At 42.0% G+C, this 24691-nt stretch overlaps 1 protein-coding gene across 2 annotated transcripts; it reads right to left on the bottom strand.

Moving 5' to 3' along the window:
* Positions 1–108: 108 nt before the first annotated feature.
* yes1 (YES proto-oncogene 1, Src family tyrosine kinase) lies at positions 109–23677 on the bottom strand. Of its 2 annotated transcripts, XM_034556059.1 has the most exons (12): positions 23286–23677; positions 14758–15048; positions 13482–13581; positions 11753–11851; positions 10713–10816; positions 10330–10479; positions 8441–8596; positions 6638–6817; positions 5947–6023; positions 5142–5295; positions 4013–4144; positions 109–2045 (listed from the first exon to the last, which is right to left on the bottom strand). In XM_034556059.1, the coding sequence occupies exons 2-12, from the start codon at positions 15038–15040 to the stop codon at positions 1837–1839; spliced, it is 1644 nt and encodes a 547-aa protein (XP_034411950.1). In that variant the 5' UTR covers positions 15041–15048; positions 23286–23677; the 3' UTR covers positions 109–1836. The 2 variants fall into 2 exon arrangements, with proteins under 2 accessions (XP_034411950.1, XP_034411951.1); XM_034556060.1 differs by lacking the exons at positions 109–2045; positions 4013–4144 and adding an exon at positions 4159–4509 and having other exon boundaries at positions 23286–23649.
* Positions 23678–24691: the final 1014 nt, after the last annotated feature.

Genomic DNA, 24691 nt, shown 5'->3' with positions numbered 1-24691 from the left:
AAATAAAAACAAATAAATCACCAGTGAAATGCAGATATGTTCTACCAGAGGAGTCTTGAGTGATTTATAAATGTCTAGTTGACGTCAAGAACAAAAGGAGCTCAAGGAAACCGTCGAGTAAAACCTTTATTTTTTTCTGTACAAAATCATATTAGTTAGCATTCTCAGTTATTTCATTATCATCTCCCCACTAGTTCAAGTCCCATCTTGAGGAACAATCACATATTAGGTTCTTGTGAGTGACGCACAGAAAAACAAACAAAAAAAAAGTTCACATCTTTGTCCAATTAAGCTCACTTATTGAATGACAATGAGGCGATGCCTTGACACCTCCTCAGATGTTCCATCCCCTACTGCTGGACCGACAGTGAAAGTACCTCTAAGAACGTGTTATTAGACTCATAATCTCAACGTCCGCTCTACATCCCCGACATGGTGTGTGCAAACCGTTTGTTTTGTCTCGTTCTACTTACTTCACTCCAGAAGTGATCCATCGTCTCTACAACTGGGAATGGCGGTAAGAAAACCACAAAGGGAAACTCGACACAGGCAAATACCGCTTCACACTTTTTGTTCCATAAAAGATCACTGGTTGATTTTGCATAGTTGCATTTACAAGTTCAAATATTAGTTTGTTGTCGTTTGCTTTGGATTAAACTCCAGCAGACACAGGACAATGACATTGTGTTAAGTCATAGCTTGGTGGAATTTTACTGAGAAGAAAAGAAAGAAATACAACAGCTGCGTCTATGATTTACCTGATGATGTGAATGTAATAGATCCCACAGATTTCTAGACCATCTATCAGGTTCTACAACGTTGAACTGTCGATGTGCGCGACACAAGAAGAAATACGTTACAGCAATCAGAACTGTGCACCAAACAAAAGACAAGATGCTATTTTCATTTTCACAGCTGAAATGTCAAAACATTTATAAAATGTTAAACAGGAAAAATGTTTCCGCACGTGTATATTATCAAAATATGATTTCAAGTCCCTGTTTAAATAAAAAAAATTTAAAAAAGAATGAAAAAGTATAATAAAGTCAACGTGATTTGCCATTCAAGTGACCGTATTAAATATAATTTGTAAGATGTTTAACACGGTCTTCTCATTCATCCCCCTGCTCACACGTGCTAAAAATACATCTTTCCGCACATACTTTATGTACATCCGCATCGATCGCTCAGTACATTCGTCCATCCACAAAGTACTCATGTACTTCACCTCACACCTTCTCTATCAACGCCTTACAGACGCATACTTGACAATTCAACCCCGGGTTGTTGGTCGCCTCGAAAACATAACCCATCAACTTACAAATTCAAACCAAACTTGCGCATAAAAAAGATCTCGACTCCAATATCAAAGAACTGTGTGTGAAAGAAAATAAAGGGGGGAGACTTGGAGGAAAGAGGGGAAATGTACCATCAAAAAAAAAAGAAAGTAAAAAAGTAATCTGTAAGAAGCCATTGATTTTAAATTAGAAGACAATCCCTCTTATTTCCATCACAGTGTTGTGGCCATCTCATATGAATTATTCTGATTAGCGGTGTTCCCACAGTGTCACATATCAGCACCAATCTGCACAGTTGGACACTCCCCCACATATTTGCCACCGGGGGGACAACCCTCTACTGCAGAAGACATGTTCTTCCCGCTCTAGCAAACATACCAGTGTGGTTTAGGGCAACTAGTTGGTCGCCTTAAAACCCATTTCTCTGAAGCCTCATCAAGGCTTTTCCCCATGTTGAAGTTCTACGTTATCCCAAGCGTTGTTCTTCACTGACGTTCCTCCATATGATGCCGCCCCTCCCCCCATAGAATCCCCCAGACTAGAGGTTGTCTCCTGGCTGGTACAGTGGCTCCGTGGCTGTGAAGTAGTCTTCCAAAAACGACTGGATGTATTCGAAGGTCGGTCTTTCGTCTGGATCCTTCTTCCAGCAATGCCTCATCATCTCATGGAGGGACTCGGGGCACCCCTGGGGGCAGGGCATGCGGTAACCCCGCTCTACCTGCTCAAGTACCTCTCGATTCACCATCCCTGGAAAAACACATAGCAATATGGTTTAAACCGACTGCAGTTGGATAGCGTTTTAATCAAACATAATACACTATTCGAGCCATTCATGAGCGAGCTACCCTCATTTTAAAAGGGCCGTAGTTGCAGGTAACTAATGGATGAAACAGACAAAAACAAAACAGTGAAACAATGAGATAAGGGATCAAGATTTAGGGGAACACGGCGGCGAAATAGAATAAGGAATAATATATGAATGTTGATTTCTTTTGTTAAAAGGGACAGTTATCCCAAAATCAAAAATACACTTTTCTTTGCTTTTATATTTCGTGCTATTTATCATTTTAGATGTCTTTGTTGCGAGTGGCCTAATTTTGAAGATATATGTTGTAGAGATGTCTTCCTTTTCTTGAATATAATGGATCTATATGGCACTAGGCTTGAGGTGCCAAACAAAAAAATACAGCAAATCTCTCTTTTCAAAAATCCTGACCTGGTTACTCAAGATAATCTACATACCTTTTTCTGAGCAGTTTCATGTATTGTAATTATGTATTTTTGGTTTTGGGGTGATCTGTCCCTTTAAGTTATTGGATAATTATGTCAATGTGACTTGTCCCTGAAAAAACCTAATACAAAAAGTGGCCTTTTCCCAAGTTTTCTGGTCAAAACAATTGTGCAAGTTCTGATTAGTTTGAAGTGTGCAGCAATGTTGGCATCATGTAGCTGACAGGAGGTGAAAAAGCCCCCACATACCACTTAGAGTTAAAGATGACTAAATAAACTCATGCAACAACACTTACAGGGCAAAAACATTGTTAGTAGTAAATAAAATGTAATTATAAATGGAAGTTGTCCCAGTGTACTACTCTAATACTCTTGGAGATCAAATACAAACAGTGCATCTTAATCTTCTGCCCTCTTCCTTCCCAACTAGAGCACCAGAATCCTTCCCAAGACAGGAAGACAGTGGTCCTGAACCCTGTGACATGGTGCTGAACCAGCTCCCTGGGGGGCTCAACTGTAGCTAAAAGAGGTTATGACACAGAGTCAGTGGTATGGTCACAACCGCACCCCCCCTCCCCCTCCCCATATGGGAGAGTGGGCACACACACACACACACACGCAGAGAGAGCGAGAGAGGCTAGACCCAGAGCAACTGCTGAGACCAGGATATGGTGGCGGTGGTATGTCGGATGCTGAGGTGTTAGTGTGATTTATGTCTTGGATCTGAAACCCTCAGCTCTAATAACATGCCTGTCATATCTATCCACATACACACACAGACTAAAATAGAAAAGATGATGTGCTCCCATGCTCGCTCTTGGTATTCCTGCAGCCAACTGCTTCTAGGTTTTAAAAAGAAGAGAATAGAAATAGAGCTCCCCAAAAAGACTGCAGCACAGCAGGACAAGAGCCACAAATGTCCTGTGAGTCATACTACATCTTTTAAGAAGGGGAAAAAGGCTCTGGGGTGAATCATTAGACCAAAAGGTTTGCTCTGAAACCAAAAAAAGGGCCACGGGAGCCAGATGGCCCTCGACAAGAGATGGTGGTTAAGTTTGCTATATGGCACGCTCTGTAATCAGTGCCAAGCAAACGCTGTCAACGCTGTCAACGCTGTCAACGGCAGTACTGCTCTCGACCAGCAGGGGTCAGAAACGAGAAGGCAGACAAGTCATGCATGAGAGAGTAAGTGGTTGTTTCCCATGAGTTGAGGCATATCACAGATATTTATAGTAATGCATTCAGTATTCTGATCTATACTATTAAAAGCTTCAGATGATGATGAGCAGCTGTTGGAATTATGCCGAGACAAAACTGAAGGAATTCTTCCTGTTTTCCATGAAGGAAAATATGACCAAAGTATTCAAGATAATGCAGAACTTTACAACCAGAAATTCTGAAAACCGCAGCTTCCCATTTAAACTGAAAAAGAGCAAATGAAGATACATTTCTGATAAGTCCACATCTGTGCTGCTTATGGTTACCTGGGTATGGTACTCTGCCCTTGGTCACCAGCTCAGTCAGTAGGATACCAAACGACCAGCCGTCTGATTTGATAGTGAAGCGGCCGTACAGAGCCGCTTCAGGGGCCGTCCACTTGATGGGAAATTTTGCACCTGAAAAGAAGGAATAAATCAAAGTCAGGAATAACCAATATATTTAGAGTTGCAACAGACCATTTATTTATAAAAAAATCACTTAGTTGGGTTTAAGAAAAACACAAAACAACAAAGAATGTGTATAAAAACACATCACAAACATCACAAAAAAAAACAAACTTTAAGACGGCTCAGAAACACTTTGGGACGTGAACACCAGTGTTCAACACCGGCCTCCTGGTTGAAAGTCCAGTGTTTGTTTGACCCCTGACCTCCTCTCCCACTCACCGTGAGTCATCTTTCTCGCTTCTTATGCCACATTAATTGCTCAGAGCGCAGCATATTCACGTGTATGTGTTTACATTGCAGTCACAAACTACATCCTGTAAAAAGCAAGAATGTTGTTATTGGCCGCTTAAATTGTTGACCATTCCTTTCCTGTTGATCAACTTCAGTCAATAAATGCGTACAACACTAGCCTAAATAAACAGGATGCACGATGCTCTTGTACTTAAGTTCAAGTATGGATTAAATCTTTGTGATTACTGATTATTCTGCGGATTGTCTTTTTGATTTATCAATAGTTTGGTCAATAAAATATCAAACAGCAACACAAGACATTCAAAGATGTTCAATTTACCATCACATGCAATAAAAAAAAGATGGATTTAGTTGTTAAAACAGTGTTGTAGTAAAAATCAGTTCAAGTTCCAGAGTAGACATTAAGGGTTCATAATAACTAGTTTATTTATAACTCACACACACACACACACACACACACACACACACACACACACACACACACACACACACACACACACACACACACACACACACACACACACACACACACACACACACACACACACACACACACACACACACACACACACACACACACACACACACACACACACACACACACACACACACACACACACACACACACACACACACACACACACACACACACACACACACACACACACACACACACACACACACACACACACACCTTGTCTGGCGGTGTACTCGTTGTCCTCGATGAGTCGAGCCAGGCCAAAGTCTGCGATCTTGCACACCAGGTTATCGGCCACCAGAATGTTGGCAGCTCTCAGGTCCCTGTGGATGTAGTTCATCCTCTCGATGAAGGCCATGCCGTCTGCGATCTGAGAGAATGAGAGAGAGAGGAGTGAGTGTGTGAGGGGGGGAGGGTTCGGCATTGAGGAAATAGCATCAGGACGCAACCAAAGCAAACAGTCAAAGACAAATAATTTGAGAATTTTGCAAAAGAAAAAGATTGAGATCAAATATTGTTTAATTAAAAAAGGGATTAGAGCAAGTTGTCATCTAAGGAAATGCACACTTTTTTGAGGCCCAGCTATTAATGCAGGCATTTATTAAATAACAAAGCCATCTCCTCACACTGGCTACTCTGCTGAGTGAGAAGAAGAGGGAGCCTGGAGAGGCAAATTAAGAGCAGATCAGGGTTGGTGACTGAACCAGCATGCTCAAGTGGCCTCTGATGAGCTGTGTTTAAGTGCTACAGTGGCAGTTAAGTGGTGAAGAACGAGGGGAGGCATCTACAGGAGGAGGGCAGGGTAGAGATGTCCAATATTAAATATGACACCCCGATGGAGAGCAAACTGTTAATCACGGGGCCTGCATATGTGACTCTTGCACACCTGCACATTCGTCTGGCAAGGAGCGTTCTTTCTTTATTGCTGATGCATGTAAATCCTTCTCTTACGCAGATTTAAAAACAGCAGCTGGGCAGGTTAGGGACAAAGGGAGATTCTGTGCTTGTGTTTGTATCCTACCTGAGCAGCCATGTCCACCAGCTGGGGCAGCTTCAGGTATTTACCATCTCCCTCCTTCAGGAAGTCCAGTAAACTACCTGTCAAGAGTTGAGGAGTCGAGCAGAATCAATACATCTGTCCGAGCGTTGCACAAACACAACACTAAAATAAAAAGGCAGGATCAGTTGAGAGGAGAGTTCAGCATCAGAAAACGCTCAAATAACCCCCCCTACAGTTTACAAGAATAAAGGCTTGCTGCGAGGAGAAACCATAGACTGCGATACTACAGTAACTCCGCAAACCTCTTGTCACCCATTGGCTTGTGTAAGCCTCAGGTAATAAATGAAGACAGGAGGGTCATTTTCTCAGACTTCTAAACAATCTTCTTTTTGCAACCAGAGTGGCCGACCCCTGCTGGCCATTAGAGAGAACACATGTTTACGTGGAGGTTGCCGCCTGGGAGAAACACTTGGAGAATAAAAGGTCCAATCGTATCACTGAAGCTTTTGTATGTATAACTTACGCAACTATTCATGACAAACAGAATATGGTTCCTGTCTATAGAGCTAGAACTATGGCACATTTGTAACATGTTTCAGTTTCCATCACTGTTTTGTAAACCTATCAACTTGTTTGCATGCATCCCTTCAAGTGCATCTATGACCAGTGCTTACTCTTGACTTCTGGTTTGTGGGTTTGACCTCTTCCTCACCTTTGCCCATGAATTCAGTTACAATGTAGATGGGCTCCTCCGACACCACGGCGTAGAGAGGCACTAGTTTGTCATGCCGCAGTTTCTTCATGATCTGAGCCTCCTGCAGGAAGGCCTCTGGAGACATGGTGCCTGGCTTCAGGGTCTTGATCGCAACCTTGGTCGTGCCATTCCATGTGCCTGAATAAAAACACAAAACGAAATGACCACTCGTGTTTGCGAGATGAGCAAATGCAACATTGTTTTGTGTTTGATTAAGAGTATTATTGAATGAACCGGAAGGCTTTTCCAATTTATTAAGTGACACGCACTGCACTACTAAAACCCTGAAGGCACATTAAAGACTTTCTGACTGACCCCTTTAAAGTGATTGAAAAGTCAATCCTAAAATCCCACCAGGGATCTCTGGCAGTGTTCCCATGAGCGAAGAGCAGCTCAGGGGAGAAAGCAAAAATAAATCAGGCACTTCCTGGTCGAGAGCCACTTACTCACGCCCTGCTTGCATACAATGAGCTGAGGCAGGAGATCTACCGTTTCCGTCATAAGGCTGACCTTCATGAATGAATCACACTGAACAAACTACACACACACACACACACAAGTTGGAGGACAAAGTGGACCAACGATATTATCCAATAGTAAAAATAACATGGGAGGTGGTGAGCACACAATGGAGGTCAACCAGCACAAGCCAATGCAACATATTTTTAAAAATGAGCCAGGAAGGGATTTTCATTCAGTAGTCGTCACGGAGTAGAAAAACCCTCAAGAACAAACGGCGCAGGGAGCGACAAGAGGCGGATTCCTGGGATTGCACGGCGGAGGCTTGCAGGTCGAGGCTTGCTGCAGGCCAAGCTTAATGAAAGACCGAGCAATGAAAGACGAGTCGTGTTCACGGAAAGGCCCTCGTCTCACATGCAGGCCGGAGAACTGAAGCGTAGGAGGTGACCTGTGATTACTGAGTTCTTTCTGTGTGTGTGTGTGTGTGTGTGTGTGTGTGTGTGTGTGTGCGTATATAAACCAACCAGTGGGCCAGTGAGTGAACTTTAAAGTTGGACTGAATAAGTCTATAAACTAACTCTGTCAAAATACATTTACTGCTTTTGTTGACATTAAATGTACATTAGTTATGAATAATGTACAGCGGATGCTTTGTCTCCGTTTGTAAGCCCTAATGGCCGTGTGAGTGTTTGGTTGTTTGTATTCTTTACTAATTCATGATGTATGGGGTCAGATCACTTTCAATATTAATGAATGCACACAGAAGGATTCACAAATGTATCTTGTAATGTAATGTAATGATATCAGTATAAATTATTCCTTTCTCTCCACAAAAATAGTTTCAATGTACACAAAATAGTTATTATATGTTAATGAAAACAATAACAAAAAGAGATTCACAAATATATTTTTGATGCAGAAACAAATATTTATTGTTTTGCAGGTAGTTAAATAATATCTAATGTATTCATTTAAAAGGATTTAAGATGTTTATCAATCACAGGTTTGGATGTTGTTATTGATAATATAATATAATTGATATACAAAGTGCTTGTCATGTATGTAGCAGGGCTGAATCAGCCAATCAGATGTCTACTCGGGTAGGGAACGGGATGGAAAGTGAAAAGAAGGAAAGTGGTTCTGGGTGCCATCTTGTCGCCATTTGAACGATAAAGACGATTGATAGAATCATAGGTTCGGAGTGGGTTCAGCGGCCTCATTCGTCGTTCATAAACTACTTTACAAGACAATATGCATGTGTGTTTGAAACATATACTATGTGTGAATGCCATGGTCTCTTACCCATCCAGACTTCTCCGAAGCAGCCCTGGCCAAGTTTGATTTCAAGTCGAAGTGAGTCTCGTGGGATTTCCCAGGCATCTTTAGCTAGTCCCTGAGTCTGAGGCTTCACCGTGGGGCACACGGTCGTCAGCCTGTAGCACAGACCGTCCGCATGTTCTGGACAGGAACAGACAAGTAAAAACACACAGAAACAGAAAGATCTTTGAGTCGTAGCTTGTTCGCTAATTCACTGTTCAACCAAAAACACATCGCTGTCGACAACATTCACACAACCGTAGGAGCAAGCAGAGCCGTGCCACATCGGACCAGACAGCGTCTCTTAGCGGCACGGGGCGGCTTTTTGTCTTCGTTTTCAAATGGGAGTGATGCATTTTTTTTGGCGCACACATTTTGTCTTGATGATTGACACGTTTTTGCAGGAGAGCCTTGAACGCATCGATTCACGGTTAGCGCACAATTACAAATATATTCACATTGCCAACAAACTACAATCAAACCGCAATGAAGCAAACACATAAGTCTTGGCCCGTCATCTCCTCAATTATCCATTGCAGAATACCCCCCCCCTTTTTTTTTTTTAAAGCGCTTCGTTCCAGAAATAATCAAAGCTTATGGTAATTTCACCATAATGACATGAACCATGGTGAACTCAATTTAATTTCAATTTCAGTGAGAAAGCAAAAAGATCAGGAGGTTGTTGAGAGCTCAATGCAGCTGCCAACAGCAGCACTAACCCATCTTGTACAAATGTAGCATTAGTATTCTGAACACAGAAAATAGAGCATGTGATATTGAAACCCCTGAACAGGTATTACTTCTCAGTTATTGTTGACTGGAGTCAAAGGGGTGCACTTAGAGGATGACAAAGGATTCAGAGCTATGAAGAGCACTGCAGTTAGTGTATCACATGAATTATATGGAAGCGTACAGGGCAGCACAACACAACACCTAAAATTAAGTGCCACATAGAAAACATCTTCTTGGTTATGGATTCTGCCTCCCGGAGTTTAAATGTATTCTTGTAAAGTCTTTGTAAAATCATCCAGATGCGTTCTTGTGAGGGTCTGTATTTTTTATTTGTCGCAGCTGCCTCCCTGTCAATATCGAGGAGATTACAACAAGCTTAAGACGTTTTTTTTATTCATGCCTCTTTTGGCTTAAGTCTCACATGGTTTTGCTTTTTTTGGAACATTTTCATGATTGCTGAGCTGAGACCGTGTCAGTGAAAGCACGGCCACATAATCACCACAGAAAAACATATTCAATACTAGGGTTGCAAAGGGGCAGAAAGTTTCTGGTAAATTGTGTGAACTTTCTCAACCTAGCATATTGATTAATTGGTAAACTGAAGCCATGTTCATTTTAATACCAAGTTTATTTGTATACAGTAGACTAACTTTTTTCAGGGAAAAACACACCAAAAAAATTGGGTTGTGGGGTGGTGATCATAGGGAATACACCTTTTTTATTCAACGTTCATGTTTTTGTTGTTCGATGAAAGAATAAAGTTCTACTCACAAAATGTCAAAAATGTCATTTTTAAAAGGTGTATTATAAATGTTTGCATGCATGTCTGCTTATGACAAGGTACATACAGTTAAATTACCCCAAAATTCCCAGTGTATTCATGTTAATTCCCGTATATTCCTGTTAATTCCCGTGGAAAGTTTCCCATTTTGAATATTCCCGGAATTTTGCAACCCTATTCAATACATATCCCAGCTGCTGAATTATGCATTGTCTGCTGAAAGCACTGACATCATTGTCTGAAATACTTGTATTAGACATTGTTTTTCTAGAAAAAAAAAAAAAGGGAAAAAGGATCATCTGTCCAGTTGTAAACAACACTAAAATGTGTCTCATTAGACAGAGAAGGACGGGCTCCATACCTGTGTAGTGTTTCACCAGCTTCTTTAGTGCCTCAAACTGGGCCCGAGTGGTGATGTAATAACCACCGTTGTCCAGCTTTCGGATCTTGTAGTGTTTGACGTTGTCTCCCTTCACCTCATCCCAGTCCCGGATAGACAGCGAGTAGGCACCTTTAAGATCCACGGAAAGTTAATTATATGTGCTTCTTAGGAACAGAAAGCCTCTCAAGGCACATCAGGCCTTTATTCTACATAACAGGTAAATATAAAACACATTGTACTTATCAGAAATAGCTGCAATAAAAGCTTGCACAAGCATAAATAAGGGAGGTTTTCATCACCTTATACATCCAAACTGCAGCAATATACTTACAGTCTCGCTTACAAGAATGAAATCCTCTTACCTTTGGTCGTCTCACTCTCTCTTGCCAAGAAAGTGCCCCGCTGGTTCCCTGGAAGCAATAAGAGCCGCTCAGCGTCTTTGCGACCCATTTTACCGAAGTACCATCTGCACGAAGAGAGGCCGTCAGATGGTGAGACACATGAGGAGCTTTAAAAAGTGACGTACAGCACAACTAGGACTTTCTTATTCTGGTTATATGCATATGGCACGAGATGTTTCATATGAATCGTATAAATCCTGTCTGTACAATCGTCACATTCAACATCAAAAGTAGATGAACAGGAAAATAAAATGTATTTGATGTTACTCAATGAACATATATCGTCATTTTTATATGGTTCATTTGTGGTTATCTTCAAAGTCAGACAAAGGGCTTAAAATCTAATTTAAGTAAAAAATAACTTAAACCATGCAACTATAACCATCTTAGCTCTGAGCAATATGTCTTTCGCTTTGTTCCATTACATATACGGGTTACTATTATAAATAACATTAGCTCACCGCTGTAAACAATCTCAAATGTAGCTTCTCAACTTCTTTTAAAGAGTGGTAAGAGTCTATTTCAAGACATCACACACATTTCCCCCCGGACTAAATTAAAAGGGAATCTAAAACCCTGATCACTTGCATTGACTCTTTTAGACCAAAGGCAAACTTAACTGGCCAGGTTTACACAGGCTTCTTTCTTATGAGCAGCTGAAACATCTAGTATTAGTAAAATGGCTGTCAGCCAATGAGAAACCAGGCCAAAACTGTCTAAAAGCACAGCAGTCCCTTCACGTTTCTGTCACACCGGATGAACAACAATGGGAACGCCATCGCCTCGCTATCGCCTCTCCATCGCCTCTCAGCAATAGAGAGATCCATTTTATTGAGTCTAAGCACGTTGGTACATGCCGGCTTAGTCAGGTCATCTTAATCAGAGGAGGACTGACTGAGCTGGGTGATTAACAGCAGAGGAATGTGAAGGAGAAAATGAAAAAGTGATAGCTGGAGGATGACGGACAGAGAGCGAGCTAGAAAAAGGTAATGAGCTCTTACTCTTCCGCCTGTATGGAGTCGGCTGGTGCCACGTAGTTACTGGGGATGTAACCTTTCTGTCCGGTGTTGATGGAGCGAGCCTCCCACCAGTCGCCTTCCCTGAACACAAAAGTACGTTAGAAATCAGAAACTCACAAAAGCATAGTTGAGGAATACACCTGCTCTTAAGACTGCAGGTAAAAAGAGAGAGAGAAAAATGACCACGGTCAGAATACTCATCATTCAACCACTTCATCACATTGTATCATCACGTTTTAAACCACGTAGAGCACTGGAGGAGATATTCAGATGCTTCAAGTACAAAGTACCAAGATTGTAATTACAGATTAATCAATGCATGTCTGAGCTTTGGGCTATATGATCGTTATAAGCCTGTCGTGTGTATAATGAATAATGTTAATCGGAAAGTTCTGAGTGACTACAGCTGTCTGGGACATATAGAAAATGAAAAAATACAATATTTACTTAACTGTAAGTCAAGTAAATACATTATTAAATCTAAAATGTCAGTGAGTGACCAGCAATTATGTAGTATGGTACTTGACCACATGACTTATAATATTACACACACACACACACACACACACACACACACACACACACACACACACACACACACACACACACACACACACACACACACACACACACACACACACACACACACACACACACACACACACACACACACACACACACACACACACACACACACACACACACACACACACACACACACACACACACACACACACACACACACACACACACACACACACACACACACACACACACACACACACACACACACACACACTTAAATGTGCTTCATGTATTGTGATGTCGGTTCCATTTTTTTCAGAATTTTCAGAAACACTCGGCGAAAAGAAAAAAGAAAATCCATATAGAAGGCCATAGAAACAAAATGCTGCATTCATACAATCCACACATCTGGCCACAGTTACTGGTATCTTTAACAGCAGAAGCTTGAATTCACGGAGGAGGAACTGAGGTTTAGGGAAAATCTGTCTGCTGGTATTTTTGTAGAAAATGAGCAAATCTGTCCTCCTCCCACCTCTTCTCTTAAAGCAGATGGTATTTTCATCACTGCCAATGCATTATGCTCACAGACAGCGGCTGAAGACGTGATTTGCTGAGTATTTGGAGCTCTGACAATTTTCCCACCTGGGAGGAAGATGATGCTGCTGCAGTAGGTCGTAGGATTAGAAATGAAGATTCACTTTTCCTTTCAATGTATTGTTATTACCTTTAATTCAATTCTAGAAATAAAAGGCATCATATACTTATTGTATTTTATATTAGGGATAAGGTTACTACAAATAACAATTAGAAAATGAGCAATGGTGTAAAATGACCCAGTGAGTTTGACCTTCAGGCCTATTATCAATGCTTTGTTGGAGTCTTTGAATACAAATTCTGCAAATGTTGAACACTTTCATCTATGTTATTATGCGCATTGCTTGCATTCTAATAAAGGAAGTAAGAGCGGTATGTTTTACACTCTAATCCAAATATAAAACCCTAAACTAGAGGAATGATTTATGGTGGGAAAAAAACGATGGCGACTTTAACAGATGGCCCATTAGAGAAGCCATTAACCCAGACAGATTTCTGCCCCGAGATCAGACCTGAATACAATGAGGGATTAAACGCACGCGCACGCACACACACAGCAGGAGTCCGTCCGTGTGACAGCAAATGCACTCACGTGTTGTTGATAATCTGGAAGCGGTCCCCTTTTTTGAATGACAGATCATCCGTCGTTCTCGCTTCATAGTCGTACAGCGCCACGAAAAATGTTACACCACCTGAAAGCACGAGAAACTGAAAATGAATGTCAAAGCCTAAACAAATAAAACTGTGCGATTCCTTTAATCCAGTCTCGTTTTATCTTGAAAAGTTGCACCGCAACTGAGCCAACGACATTCGACTGTCTAAATAAACATCTACAAAATGTTAATTTGCTTACTTACTACTAGGATATTTCCAACTTGAGCCAAGGTCTCACCGAGTCAAGCAAACAAACTGATGAACAAATATGCTGATAACCAACTATTGTTTGGTTTCACATCCCATAACAGAAATGCAACCAGCTCCCTTAACTTTGATTGATTTAAAAGTGATATTGCTTTTGCCTTCACAATTCCCAAACTCTGTGGTATCACTTCGAGTCAGTGAACCAAACTTGACTAATCTCCTATATATGATGGAAAGAGTATATTTGTTTGTAGTCTAAAGTGACAGAGTGCAGAGAGACAACAGGACTCCGACGTGTTTATCTTGAGGAATTTGATCTACAGCAGCCCTTCAAGCCAGATTATCCTCCTTGAGAGAGCAAGGCAGGGTCTGAGGGATGTGTGTGCGTGTGTGTGTGTGCGTGCACTCGCTTTGGGAGGAAACATTATTCTTTGCTGAGATACATTTACTGCAAAATGTTCCCATCCAATCTATGAACCACCTGAAACTGCACGAGATAACTTTTCATGCCACCAAGACTCATTTAATTTACCAACAAATCAATAATCAAAGAGTCCTTCTGTCTATGAGCATTGTCGCAAATAGAAATGTGCGCATGACTAAATCCACACTGCATGCAATTGCTTTCTTTGGCTGCGGAGACGCCATGGCCGCTGCACTGCTTCCCATATAAAAGAGACCTATTTGGGGTTTCTCTTCAGCCGACTCATCTCAAATGTCTCATTTGCATAACATCTGCTGCTCATAACATCCTGCGCATAACAAATGTTGAGCAGAGTTTATTCTAAAGTTGTACATTGACCTAACGAAAACAGAATTCAAATTCAGAGAAAAATGTTGTGAGGATTGCAAATTAGTAGAGTACATTTTAATTTTGTCTTCTATTCTAGAAGACCTTCTGGTCTTCTTTTTTTTTTTTTTTTTTTTCAAATCACATATGCAGGTTTCCTTTGATCCTGGATGCATCAGTCTCCCACTGAAACCTTAAATCCTCTCCACAAACTGACCTGGGATCACCCCGGGGAAGGGACTGCTCACAGCCACTGAGGTGAAGGAGGAGGAGGCCCCGCCAAACGGCGTCATAATGGAAGACGCCCCACCAAAGGGCGTGAGGGCGGCAGCGTGACTGTTGTAGCTGTTGTTGTGCGTCTTCATAGCTGGTGAGTGACCCATCAGGGTGGGGTCAGGCCCGTAGTGGCCCAGGTGGGTGTTGATCGGCGTGGCGTTCGGGTTGTCGGGTCGGTACTTCAGCGCCGGGCCCTTGTCCTCTTTACTCCGGACGCAACCCATGGTCAAGCCTGCAGGGAGGAGAAGGAAGAAGGAGATTTGATTGAGTTTGCGCTTCAAATGACTTCATCTTAATTTATATCGACGAAGCCATCTTAGATTCTTGCTGTCGTTAGTAAATTAAATGTGAACACAAGTTCTGGGTTATGGATTGTGATGAACTACTACAACACGTTATACAATCCAACTGTAAATGAAGTCCAAGATCTCTCTAAAACCTCTCTGGAGGCAGTTAGATACACACTCAAGACACCAACTACAAACTATGAACAGCATATTAACTGTATTTAATGTTCGAATTAATCCAAAAAGGTGTGCAAATCAAGTGACTCAGAAATAATTAAAACAAAAAAAGACAGAATTATTGAAACCTGTGCCTTGAAAAGAAAAGACACCCCACACCATGTCCACCAACATGCACAGATGTGTGCTTGTGTCACAATATGGAGAGAAATAATTATGCTAGTATACATACTAGTCTGGGGCTTTTTTTCTTGGCATAACTCTCCCATGGAGAAAACAAAGACTGCATGCGAAACGGATGACTTCACAAGTCCGAACAAAAGCATGTCAAGCCAGCAGAGCTAGAAACTAGATCCTGTTAGAGCCGGTGGCCATTTCAGCTCTCCCCTGTGATCACACGATCACTGACACAGATCTGTGAGGGGCAAAAAGCCCTTTGGTGGGAAGAGTTGGTGCTCACGCCTCCTGAGTGTGTGAGTGTGTGTGTGTTTCTTTACATCCACCAAAGACCAGATGACTTAACGTAAACAGAAATACATGAACAGTTGTATGCCTCGGACAACAAGTCATGTTGCAGTTAACATCCATATTTGAATGCATGTCAGTTAAAGAGTGTATTAGTGTGTTCATTCATTTTTCGGTCACCGTTGGTCTCTTTTCTCGGTGTGTCTTTTCCGAGTGCACACAATAGAACGAGCCGTCCCTGCACAACAGAAGGACACTCCAGTCAAACACCGATCCACTGCCCATGACTCATATGCTGGCATTTGTTACATGTTACCGTGTAGTTTCAAATGCCCGTCAGCGACAGGTTACTGGTATTTGTAACAGTAGCAGAGGTGTGTGCTGCAGTCACTCATGGATGGGAGGGAAACAAAGACAAGACCAGCAGAACACAGTAACTTTAACTCATCCACTGATGAAATGTGTGTTCTTCAACTGAAGGTGTCCATATTTCTGTGGAATATAAACTTTCACCCGGTTTGAGTCAATGTCAGCTACTCAGACTGATGGAGAAAGTTACTTCACATCTTGAAGAGGCGAGATGTCCAAAGCGGGCCGCTCTCCCCTTGCATTGTTAAGCATGTATTGATCGGCCAGTTCTTGATTCTATCAATCTGGAACTAAATCCCCTGGTGATGAAAACAATTGATTGAATCTCTACTGAAAGAATGGCATCAGCTTCTAAAGGTCAGCGCAACAACTAAACCTTGTGAGGGTCAACAATCAATGTATGGATGCATTGTAAATGAATGGTGTATTGACTTACTCCCATGAACAAACGGTGTGTGGACTGAACGCCAATGCTGAGGCAGCGGAAATAGACGGTAGAGTGATGGATGGAGATGATTTATCAGAAAGGCAACTGGGAGATGTAAAGACTCCAGACAGAAGAACAGCTGGTGACGACCGCATGCAAAGCAGGACTTGTCCTGGCCATTTGTTAATGTTGTTTAAAAGGCAATGCAACATGAAACATGTCTGCTCTGTACAACATTTCTAATTAAAATGACAATATACATATAGCCTCACGGCAGAAACACAAGGCATAGCTGAGATGTTGGAGGTGTTCTTTCTTATACTTGTACAAGAAAACATATCAGGAAAGAGTCTGAACAGTGAAGACTCTTTTTCCTTCAAAGAAATGTCAAGGTAGTTTACCAACTTTTCCAAAATGTGGACATGCTAATTTTTGTCGAGGGGATTCTCGACAGCTTCACAAAAAAAGTTGAGCCGAAATTATACATTGACTGATCTATTAGTTGATTGTCAGAAAATTAACCAAATATTTTAAGTAATTTTTCAAGAACAAATGTATTTGTTCCTAACTGCCCGAATGCTGCTTTTCTTTGTCTTCTGTCATGAACTAACTTTGAAATGTTGGTCCGACAAAAAGTCACTTTTAGCTTACATGAAATCGTAACGTCATGGTCCACCGCTAGACATTTTACAGACCCGACAATTAAAAAAAAAAATCGAGGAAATACTCATCCATAATCCATAATGAAAATAATTGTTAGCTGTGGTCTAGGTCAAGTGCTTTGAACCTCCAGGTCTTAATTCATTGTGCAGTAGTCGACCAAACTAAACAAACGTCATAGTCGAAACCACTGACATCAGCGCAGAAGACAACATAAACATGACAGCCACCTTTGACCTCATCCTATCGCACATGTCAACCACTACGTTTCCAAATGTCCAAAACACTTAGTGTCTGACCCTGAAGTTAATGCCACAGCAAAGGAATGGCTGAGCCCAAAGAAAACAAGGTGTGAGAGCGTCAGTGTAGTTTAAAGAGCACATCAATGATTAAAATGCTCTGCTGGGTCCCTGAAACAAACCCTCCAGACTGATGGCAAATCCTGATGAACATGTTAGGACACAGATTCAGTGTCAGTCTAGAAGCTCACGTTAATACTATGTGGAATATCTGCTTTAAAATGAAGCAAACTATCCGGATTCGCAACTAGAATGACGAGGATCAAAGCCCTTTTCTCAGGTATCAGTAGTTTCACTTTCTGTTGAGGAGACTCTTTTGATTAATGTTGCCAAACGCTGTCATGTAATTAGAAAGAAAGAAAGAAATGTACACTTTTATTGATCCCCGTGGTGAAATTCTTCTCTGCATTTGACCCATCCTTAGTTATGAAGGAGCAGTGGGCTGCAGTGAAGCTCCCGGGAAGCAACTGGGGGACCAGTGTCTTGACCAAGGACACTTCGACATGCAACTATGGGGCGATCGAAGATAGAACCGGGTACCTTGTGGTTACAACTCATCCCCCTGAGCTACAGACGACCACTATAGGCTGAATAGTGTTTTTAAAAAAACTCCCCTTTCCAAAATGATTTGCAAACCTCTTCCCATTGAAACCTCCCAGATGAGTCGCTCCTAAAATGGCCATGAATAGATAGCAAGTCTGAGCGAGTCCACAGGGTTGGCGCACGATCTGGCGTGTCAAAAGTAGTTCAACCCCCACAAGTTTTACTTTGGATCTTTGGCTCAAGATATATACAAGACAAGGCTGACAGCAAAATCCAGAATTGAACTCAGGATATCATAGGGATTTATTGAAAACTTAAAATGAATGCCACCAACAGAAAGCAACAAGTAGGTATTGTTTTAATAATATAAAAAAATTCTGGCTGCAACAGAGACGAAACAGTTTATTATTTTAGGACAACTAGCGGAAATACATTTAAAATAAAAATACAAAACTTGGGTCCGTTTGGAAAGTCTTCTACATGACTTCTCTTCCAGCAAACTTCCCGGAGAACAATGAGGACAAAACATCACCAAATCTGTTTTAACAGAATATTCTCTGGTCTAGCTCAGCTAAAAACACAAAACACAGATTCTGGCAGCATGTTAGCTGGTTCACTACCCAGTCTGTTTGTAACCAGCTGGCTACCAATACGATTTTCACTTCCCTTGTTCAACTGACATAGCAGTTTAGATGACAGATACTCAACTTTCCTGCAGTTAATACTGACGTGTGAACTAACCACAGACAGTTTCTTCATTCATAACCTCACAGCGGTGCGGCGCTGCAGAATGAATATCGGGTAAACACTGGAATGGATATTTGGCATTACATTTTCTCTTTGGCCTGGTGGGGCTCAGGGAGAAACACAAAAAGCAGTCGTTGGAAAAAAACAAAAACATTTAACAAATGTATTACCCAGCCTTTGAACCACCCATGAAGAACTGTGCTCCGAGGAGAACAGAAAAGGCCACCTCTCCAGAGAAAGCCTTTGGATTAATTCTTTTGTGGATCTCATCTACCTTTTGTTCTGGATGAAGAGAAAGTACCTTGCGGTGCTCCCCCACCGAGCTCAGCCCACTCGCAATCGCCTGAACTATACAATCCCATACACATGCTAACACTGAGCAGCACAAATGCTAATAAGGGCAGAGACACACTCTCCTGATGGTGGTTGAGCCAAATCATCAATCAGAGTGATACAATTACATTTTCCAAAAACAACTAGATGCCCTTTTTCTAGACCGGATTTACAAGCACAGTTCCTTTGAATGGACAATTTCATTATTGCAACAGATTTAATAAAATGGTCGTAGTATTTGTGGATAACTTCATGCAAACCACTTTACAGAATGTCCCCCAGTCCCAGTCCATCCTCTGTGGAGTATTTCATTCAGATTGAATGGCCCTCAAATGACATGTCTGAGTCCCGGGAGGTAAAAAAGGTTCATGAAAAACTGACAAATAGAGAGTGAGGAAATTTACGGGGAAGAGAATGATCATTCTTGACTAATGTACCAAACATAATGACAGCTCCCATCAAATCACACGCACACACGGATGCGCACGCAACCAGCGGCATCGGGTACGACATGAGATAGAAGGAGATTTATTCACACAACTCCCACACATTTGTGAATAACTTTACTTCCAGTCGTACTGTCCAAGCGCACACAAAAGGTAGTGGTATGGGCTCAAACAAATGCTGGAGCCAGACCTCCTCCAAGGACATGAGACATGTGCCAGACTGCCAGTGATGCCGTGTCAGATTAAGGAGACACAGGCTGCCGCTTCCCACAGGGCCAATACAACAAGGCCGGAGAGCTGTAGGAGGGGAGCTTTTGCTGTTGCTTGCATGCAGGCAGCGTTCAGGAGAAAACAATCTCAGCACGACAAGTAACCAGGCCAAATTGTTGACATTCAATCTGGGATAGGCTCAAAATGTTTTGGCATCATAGGGCAAATTTTATAATTATACACATACATACATACAAAATAATTATTCAAGTGGTACGGCCGGGTAGGGTACCACTTGAATCCCGCAGAATTTTAAAACACAGCCCTAATCCTACAGCTCTCTCCTCTCACCAGATGAACCAATAGTAACCTTTCCTGCAGGGTGTCCCGCCGTTGAATCAGACTTTTACAGCAGGGATGTGGTACACAGACCCGCCAACACCTTCTCACAGGCCGTCTCTCAAACGGCCTGTCATTGGCTAAAGTCTCCTGTCCACGGGCTAGATCTTTGGAGAGGAGGTGCAGAAGTCTAGTAGAGGTAAGAGAGGCGGCTGGACTTTCCATCAAAGCTCTGTGTAATTGGGATATCTTTGCCTGCCATGACGTTTGTGGGATTCATTCATCAAGCATGACACAGTTCTGAACTCTCGTTAAACCATTCTGACTAATCAGATAAGATGCAACTCCGGAGTGGACTGGGTGAGGCCCTTCGACCTTTGAGCCACTGACTTGTGTAACATTTGCAGTCACTTGGAACAAAACTACACACTCCTAAAAAGTGTATATTCAGCAACGACAGTTAACGATTTTAGTTTTTTTTTGGTATAGTTAGAATTTAGCAAATAGGAATGGATGTGAAACATCAATGCTAACCTAAACCTGGCAGTGACGGTCTTCTTTACTTAATCTTTGATCAGATAGTTCTTGTTTTAGGTCAACACATTGTAAGCTTTTGACTATCACATATAGGCAAAGTTGTTCTATGGTCTTATATAGCTGCACTGGCCTCTTTGGGTTAAAAAAAAGTACAAGCTAGCATTCAAACTAGAAAACATACATTGGTTTTGGTATCAGTAAGACAAAAAAAATGTGATCCAGAAAATCCAGTTGGAGGAAAAGATGAATGCTTTTAAAAAGGCGTGTCAGTCTAAAACACCACAGAGGTTAGTCATACTCACAAATCAATTCTGGGAAGTTAACGCAGTAGCAACTATTCCATCTTTCGTTGCATTAACAGGTTCAACTTTGGCGGATGACCTTGCAGAGAGGGAGTGCCAATGCAAGGAAGCAAAACACAACATCAATTTAAGCTCTACCTTGGCTGAAGCACAAGGAGATGCCATCCTGCAAGGAGCCCATCAGATATGTGGAAGCACACACCACCTGTTTACCTCACACTCTGAAGATGGAGTAGTCAACGTCATGATATCTTTCCAGAGTTAAAAAAAAAAAAAAAAAAGGGGTCTATGCAGCTATTTTCTGTCTTAATGCTCGCCAACTCTGTTGAAGCTCTGACCACATTAAACATCACAGCTGGGCTTGGTCAGGTGTGGTCCGTTTTACTGTGACCACAACCAGCTGGGAGTGCGGTACCATAGTGCCACGCTACATCCCAGATGCACAGGGAGAGGGAAAGGTTGTCACAACTCGTTGGCAGGGAAGGTCAGATATGCAGTATATATCAGAGTAGTACTACCATTGTATCTGCAGCCGTATCAAAGCTCTTCAAAAGGACATACACATTAAAGTAGTCAAAAGAAGGGCTGAAACTTTTTTCTCACATTTTACGACAAAACGTAATGCTTTAGGCTGCAAAATGTAAGAAAATAGTTTAAAATGTATCACTGTTTCAGCGCAAAAGCAACAGCTTTAAAAACAAAGTCTTTAAATTCCGACGATATGAACCACAGAGAAGCAGCAAGCCGCACATTTGGGACAGTGAAACAAGTGAATGTTGGCAAACGACTTAAGGATTCATTGATCACTATAATGTTGTTTTACGCGGATCCTTTCAGCCCTACAACAAAGGCCGTAATGGTACTCGGGAGACTGTAACGGGGCTGATAAGGTTTTCCTCACATGCCTTTGGACAAACAGCAGCGTTTTGTAGTCCACAAGCCAAACTTGCTCACGCTATGAAAAGACCAATCCAGTGCGTTGAGCACGAAAGCTAAGTTGACAGACTTGCTCCGTAAACACTGGCCACAATCACAGAGACGAGAAGGTACCAGGGCCTGCAAAACCGCTACTGAAGCGTAACGCAGTAATTGCCCTGGCACACTCTCTGAGGCGCAGCTCGGTCTTATCTTCAGGGCAGCCTGCCATCTCTGCCAATCACAATGAGTGGAGAGGGCCAGCGGGGGTGGTGTGTGTGTGTGTGTGTGTGTGTGTGGTGGGGGTGGGGGGGGGTGGGGGACTTCCTTCCGAATCCATTCATGCCATTGAGGCCACCTGCTGTGCCCGTCAATGGAGAGAGGGACGCTGGGAGAGAGAGTGGGCTATCTTCAAGCAAAAAAATAGATGAGCTCTTCCTGTCCACTGCGGCCACATTGTTGACCGACGACATCTGAAACCTGCGGATTCTTTCTTTTGTAAAAAGTTAAAACTAACATGAGAGAGCGGGGCGTTAGGACTTGGACCTTTTCGCCATCTCACAACAGACTGGAAGCTTTGAAATTGTCCAAATTGTAGAGACACACTGATTCCACAAGGACACTTGAGGAGAACGCGAGGATCTTTAAATCCTCCAGTTAAACTCAAGTCCCTGAACCCTGGCCAGCACCACCTGTTAGCGCTCATCACTCCTCCGCCAACAGCCCTCTCCTTTCCAGCTGTGTGTGTGTTAGACATGACTGTCCAGCCAACTGGGTCTGCACTAACAGAGAGATTACCGTGGAGGAGGATTACTGTGGCACTGGAGTATATAAGCACCAACAATCAGGGACAGTGACTATAGGGACACCAACATTACAACAGCTTTAACACACACAGACACACAGACACACACACACACGTTAGTTTGGAAAGCAGTATGTGTCTTACAATAAAGTCCTTAAAAGAGCTGAGGCCTGCAGCAGCTGATAGTGCGAGAAGAGATCGAGATGTGGGTGAGGCAGAAAGAAAGCAGTAGGTGGTTACATTTTAATGAGGGGGGGGGGGGTGGGGGGGCATTTAAAATGAAGCTACACAAGACACAAAAAGGTGATTTGATTATTGTGTTAATTTCATAACTAAAACGGTGTAAAAGCAGCAATCTAGCATTGTTCTCAGGACAGGCTGGGAGTCTTTTACTCATTGGTGTTCAACTCTCATCGAAGGATACAAGTCAATAATCCCACAAATCGAGTCCCGGTTCAAGAACAATCCCGAAACAGACTTTTTTTTATAACAATGCAACAGACCGGAGGAAACTCTCCTGCTCTCTTTTCCCAACTTTCTCCCAAGTGTCATGCACTAACAAGGCCCCGTGCTCTCGCTCACGAGACACACATACGAGCACTTCTTACCTTGAATGCGACGTTTGCAGTGTTTTACTTCGGCTACATGCGTCCTGTGAGCTTCTTCTTTACTCCACGTTTTTGTTTCACGTCGACAAAGTGGAGACGGCCGAAAGAAGCGGTTCCTCACGTTGAATCTCAGTCGTCCGTCCGTCCCGTACCGATTAACTACTTCCCCAGCACAAAGTCCTCCGCTGGGCTGCTTTATATTCCTTTAAAAAACCGGGACACGCCGCCAGCTGACAAAAGCTGCTTAATATGGCGGAGAGGGAGCCAAGCAAACCAGTTATAATATCCACAAATCACCGCCCGCTGATGGGTCAGGGTTTCCCCAAAAGACACACAACAATAGCCCGACCAGTGCCGAGGAACCGCCGAGGCCAAAGAAGGAATAATGCTGCATTCAGGTACTCAGTTTAACCTCGGACATCCGGGATTCCCAACTCTTTTACTTTTTTAAACGTTCAAACCTATCTATTGATTTACAAAAAGTAAGTATTACAAAAGAGGTCTGTACACATATAACATTTAAAGCCTTAGGGTTTCTTATCATGTTAATTTTTATTTAACGTTGATCCCTTTGTAACATGTAGGCCTATCGCCATAAATAATAATAACATACCTTTTATGGTTTATGCTGTCCTGTCAACTAGTGGTTTTGTTTAATAAAATAAAAAAGAAATCTGGTAACAGTCAGACACGCACGTACTATTTTATAGTACCTTGTAAAACAGAGAAAATCAGTAAATTATCCTATTTAAATATAGAATGATGATTTTTTATTATCACAACATTTTTTAGACTGATCATTTAAGGTCTCGCCTAAATTATTGACATGTATACTTTGTAACAAAGCGCATAGTGAACAGAAACATCGGCCCTTCACATAGTAATTGATGTTTTGAAAGTGAAAACATTCGCCCAAAACCATTCAAAGCAACAGCACTTCACCAATAACTTTTTCTTGCTCTGTAGTTTCGTTCATTTGGCTCCATACCGGCATGTTCTATTATTTTCGATGGCACATGAATGTATCATCATCTCCTATTGAATGGTTTTCCCTTGTGACCAATATGGCCGACATCCCTGACACAGATTGAGGAGACAATCCACCATCTGGCTTTCTATCAAATATATAAAACTGTTCTCATTTGTATCACTCAACCAAATCGAGTAAAAATAGTTAAATAGTACATTTAGAAATTAATAACAATGTTGTATCATGCCGTTTAACCTTTGAACCTTATTCGCTATATGTGCACATTGTGCAGGCATCTGGCACCCAGGTCGTATGCAAAGATGAATGGGCCTACCTATTACTTCTATTATCATTACATATTGGTTAAACTGGCAGTTTACATATTGGTTAAACTGGCAGTTAACACGTTATGTATGATAGCCGATTTAACTTTCTG

Source organism: Cyclopterus lumpus, chromosome 17, assembly GCF_009769545.1.
Source record: "Cyclopterus lumpus isolate fCycLum1 chromosome 17, fCycLum1.pri, whole genome shotgun sequence".
Classification (NCBI taxonomy): Eukaryota; Metazoa; Chordata; class Actinopteri; order Perciformes; family Cyclopteridae; genus Cyclopterus; species Cyclopterus lumpus.
This window is presented reverse-complemented; position numbering and strand designations above follow the sequence as displayed.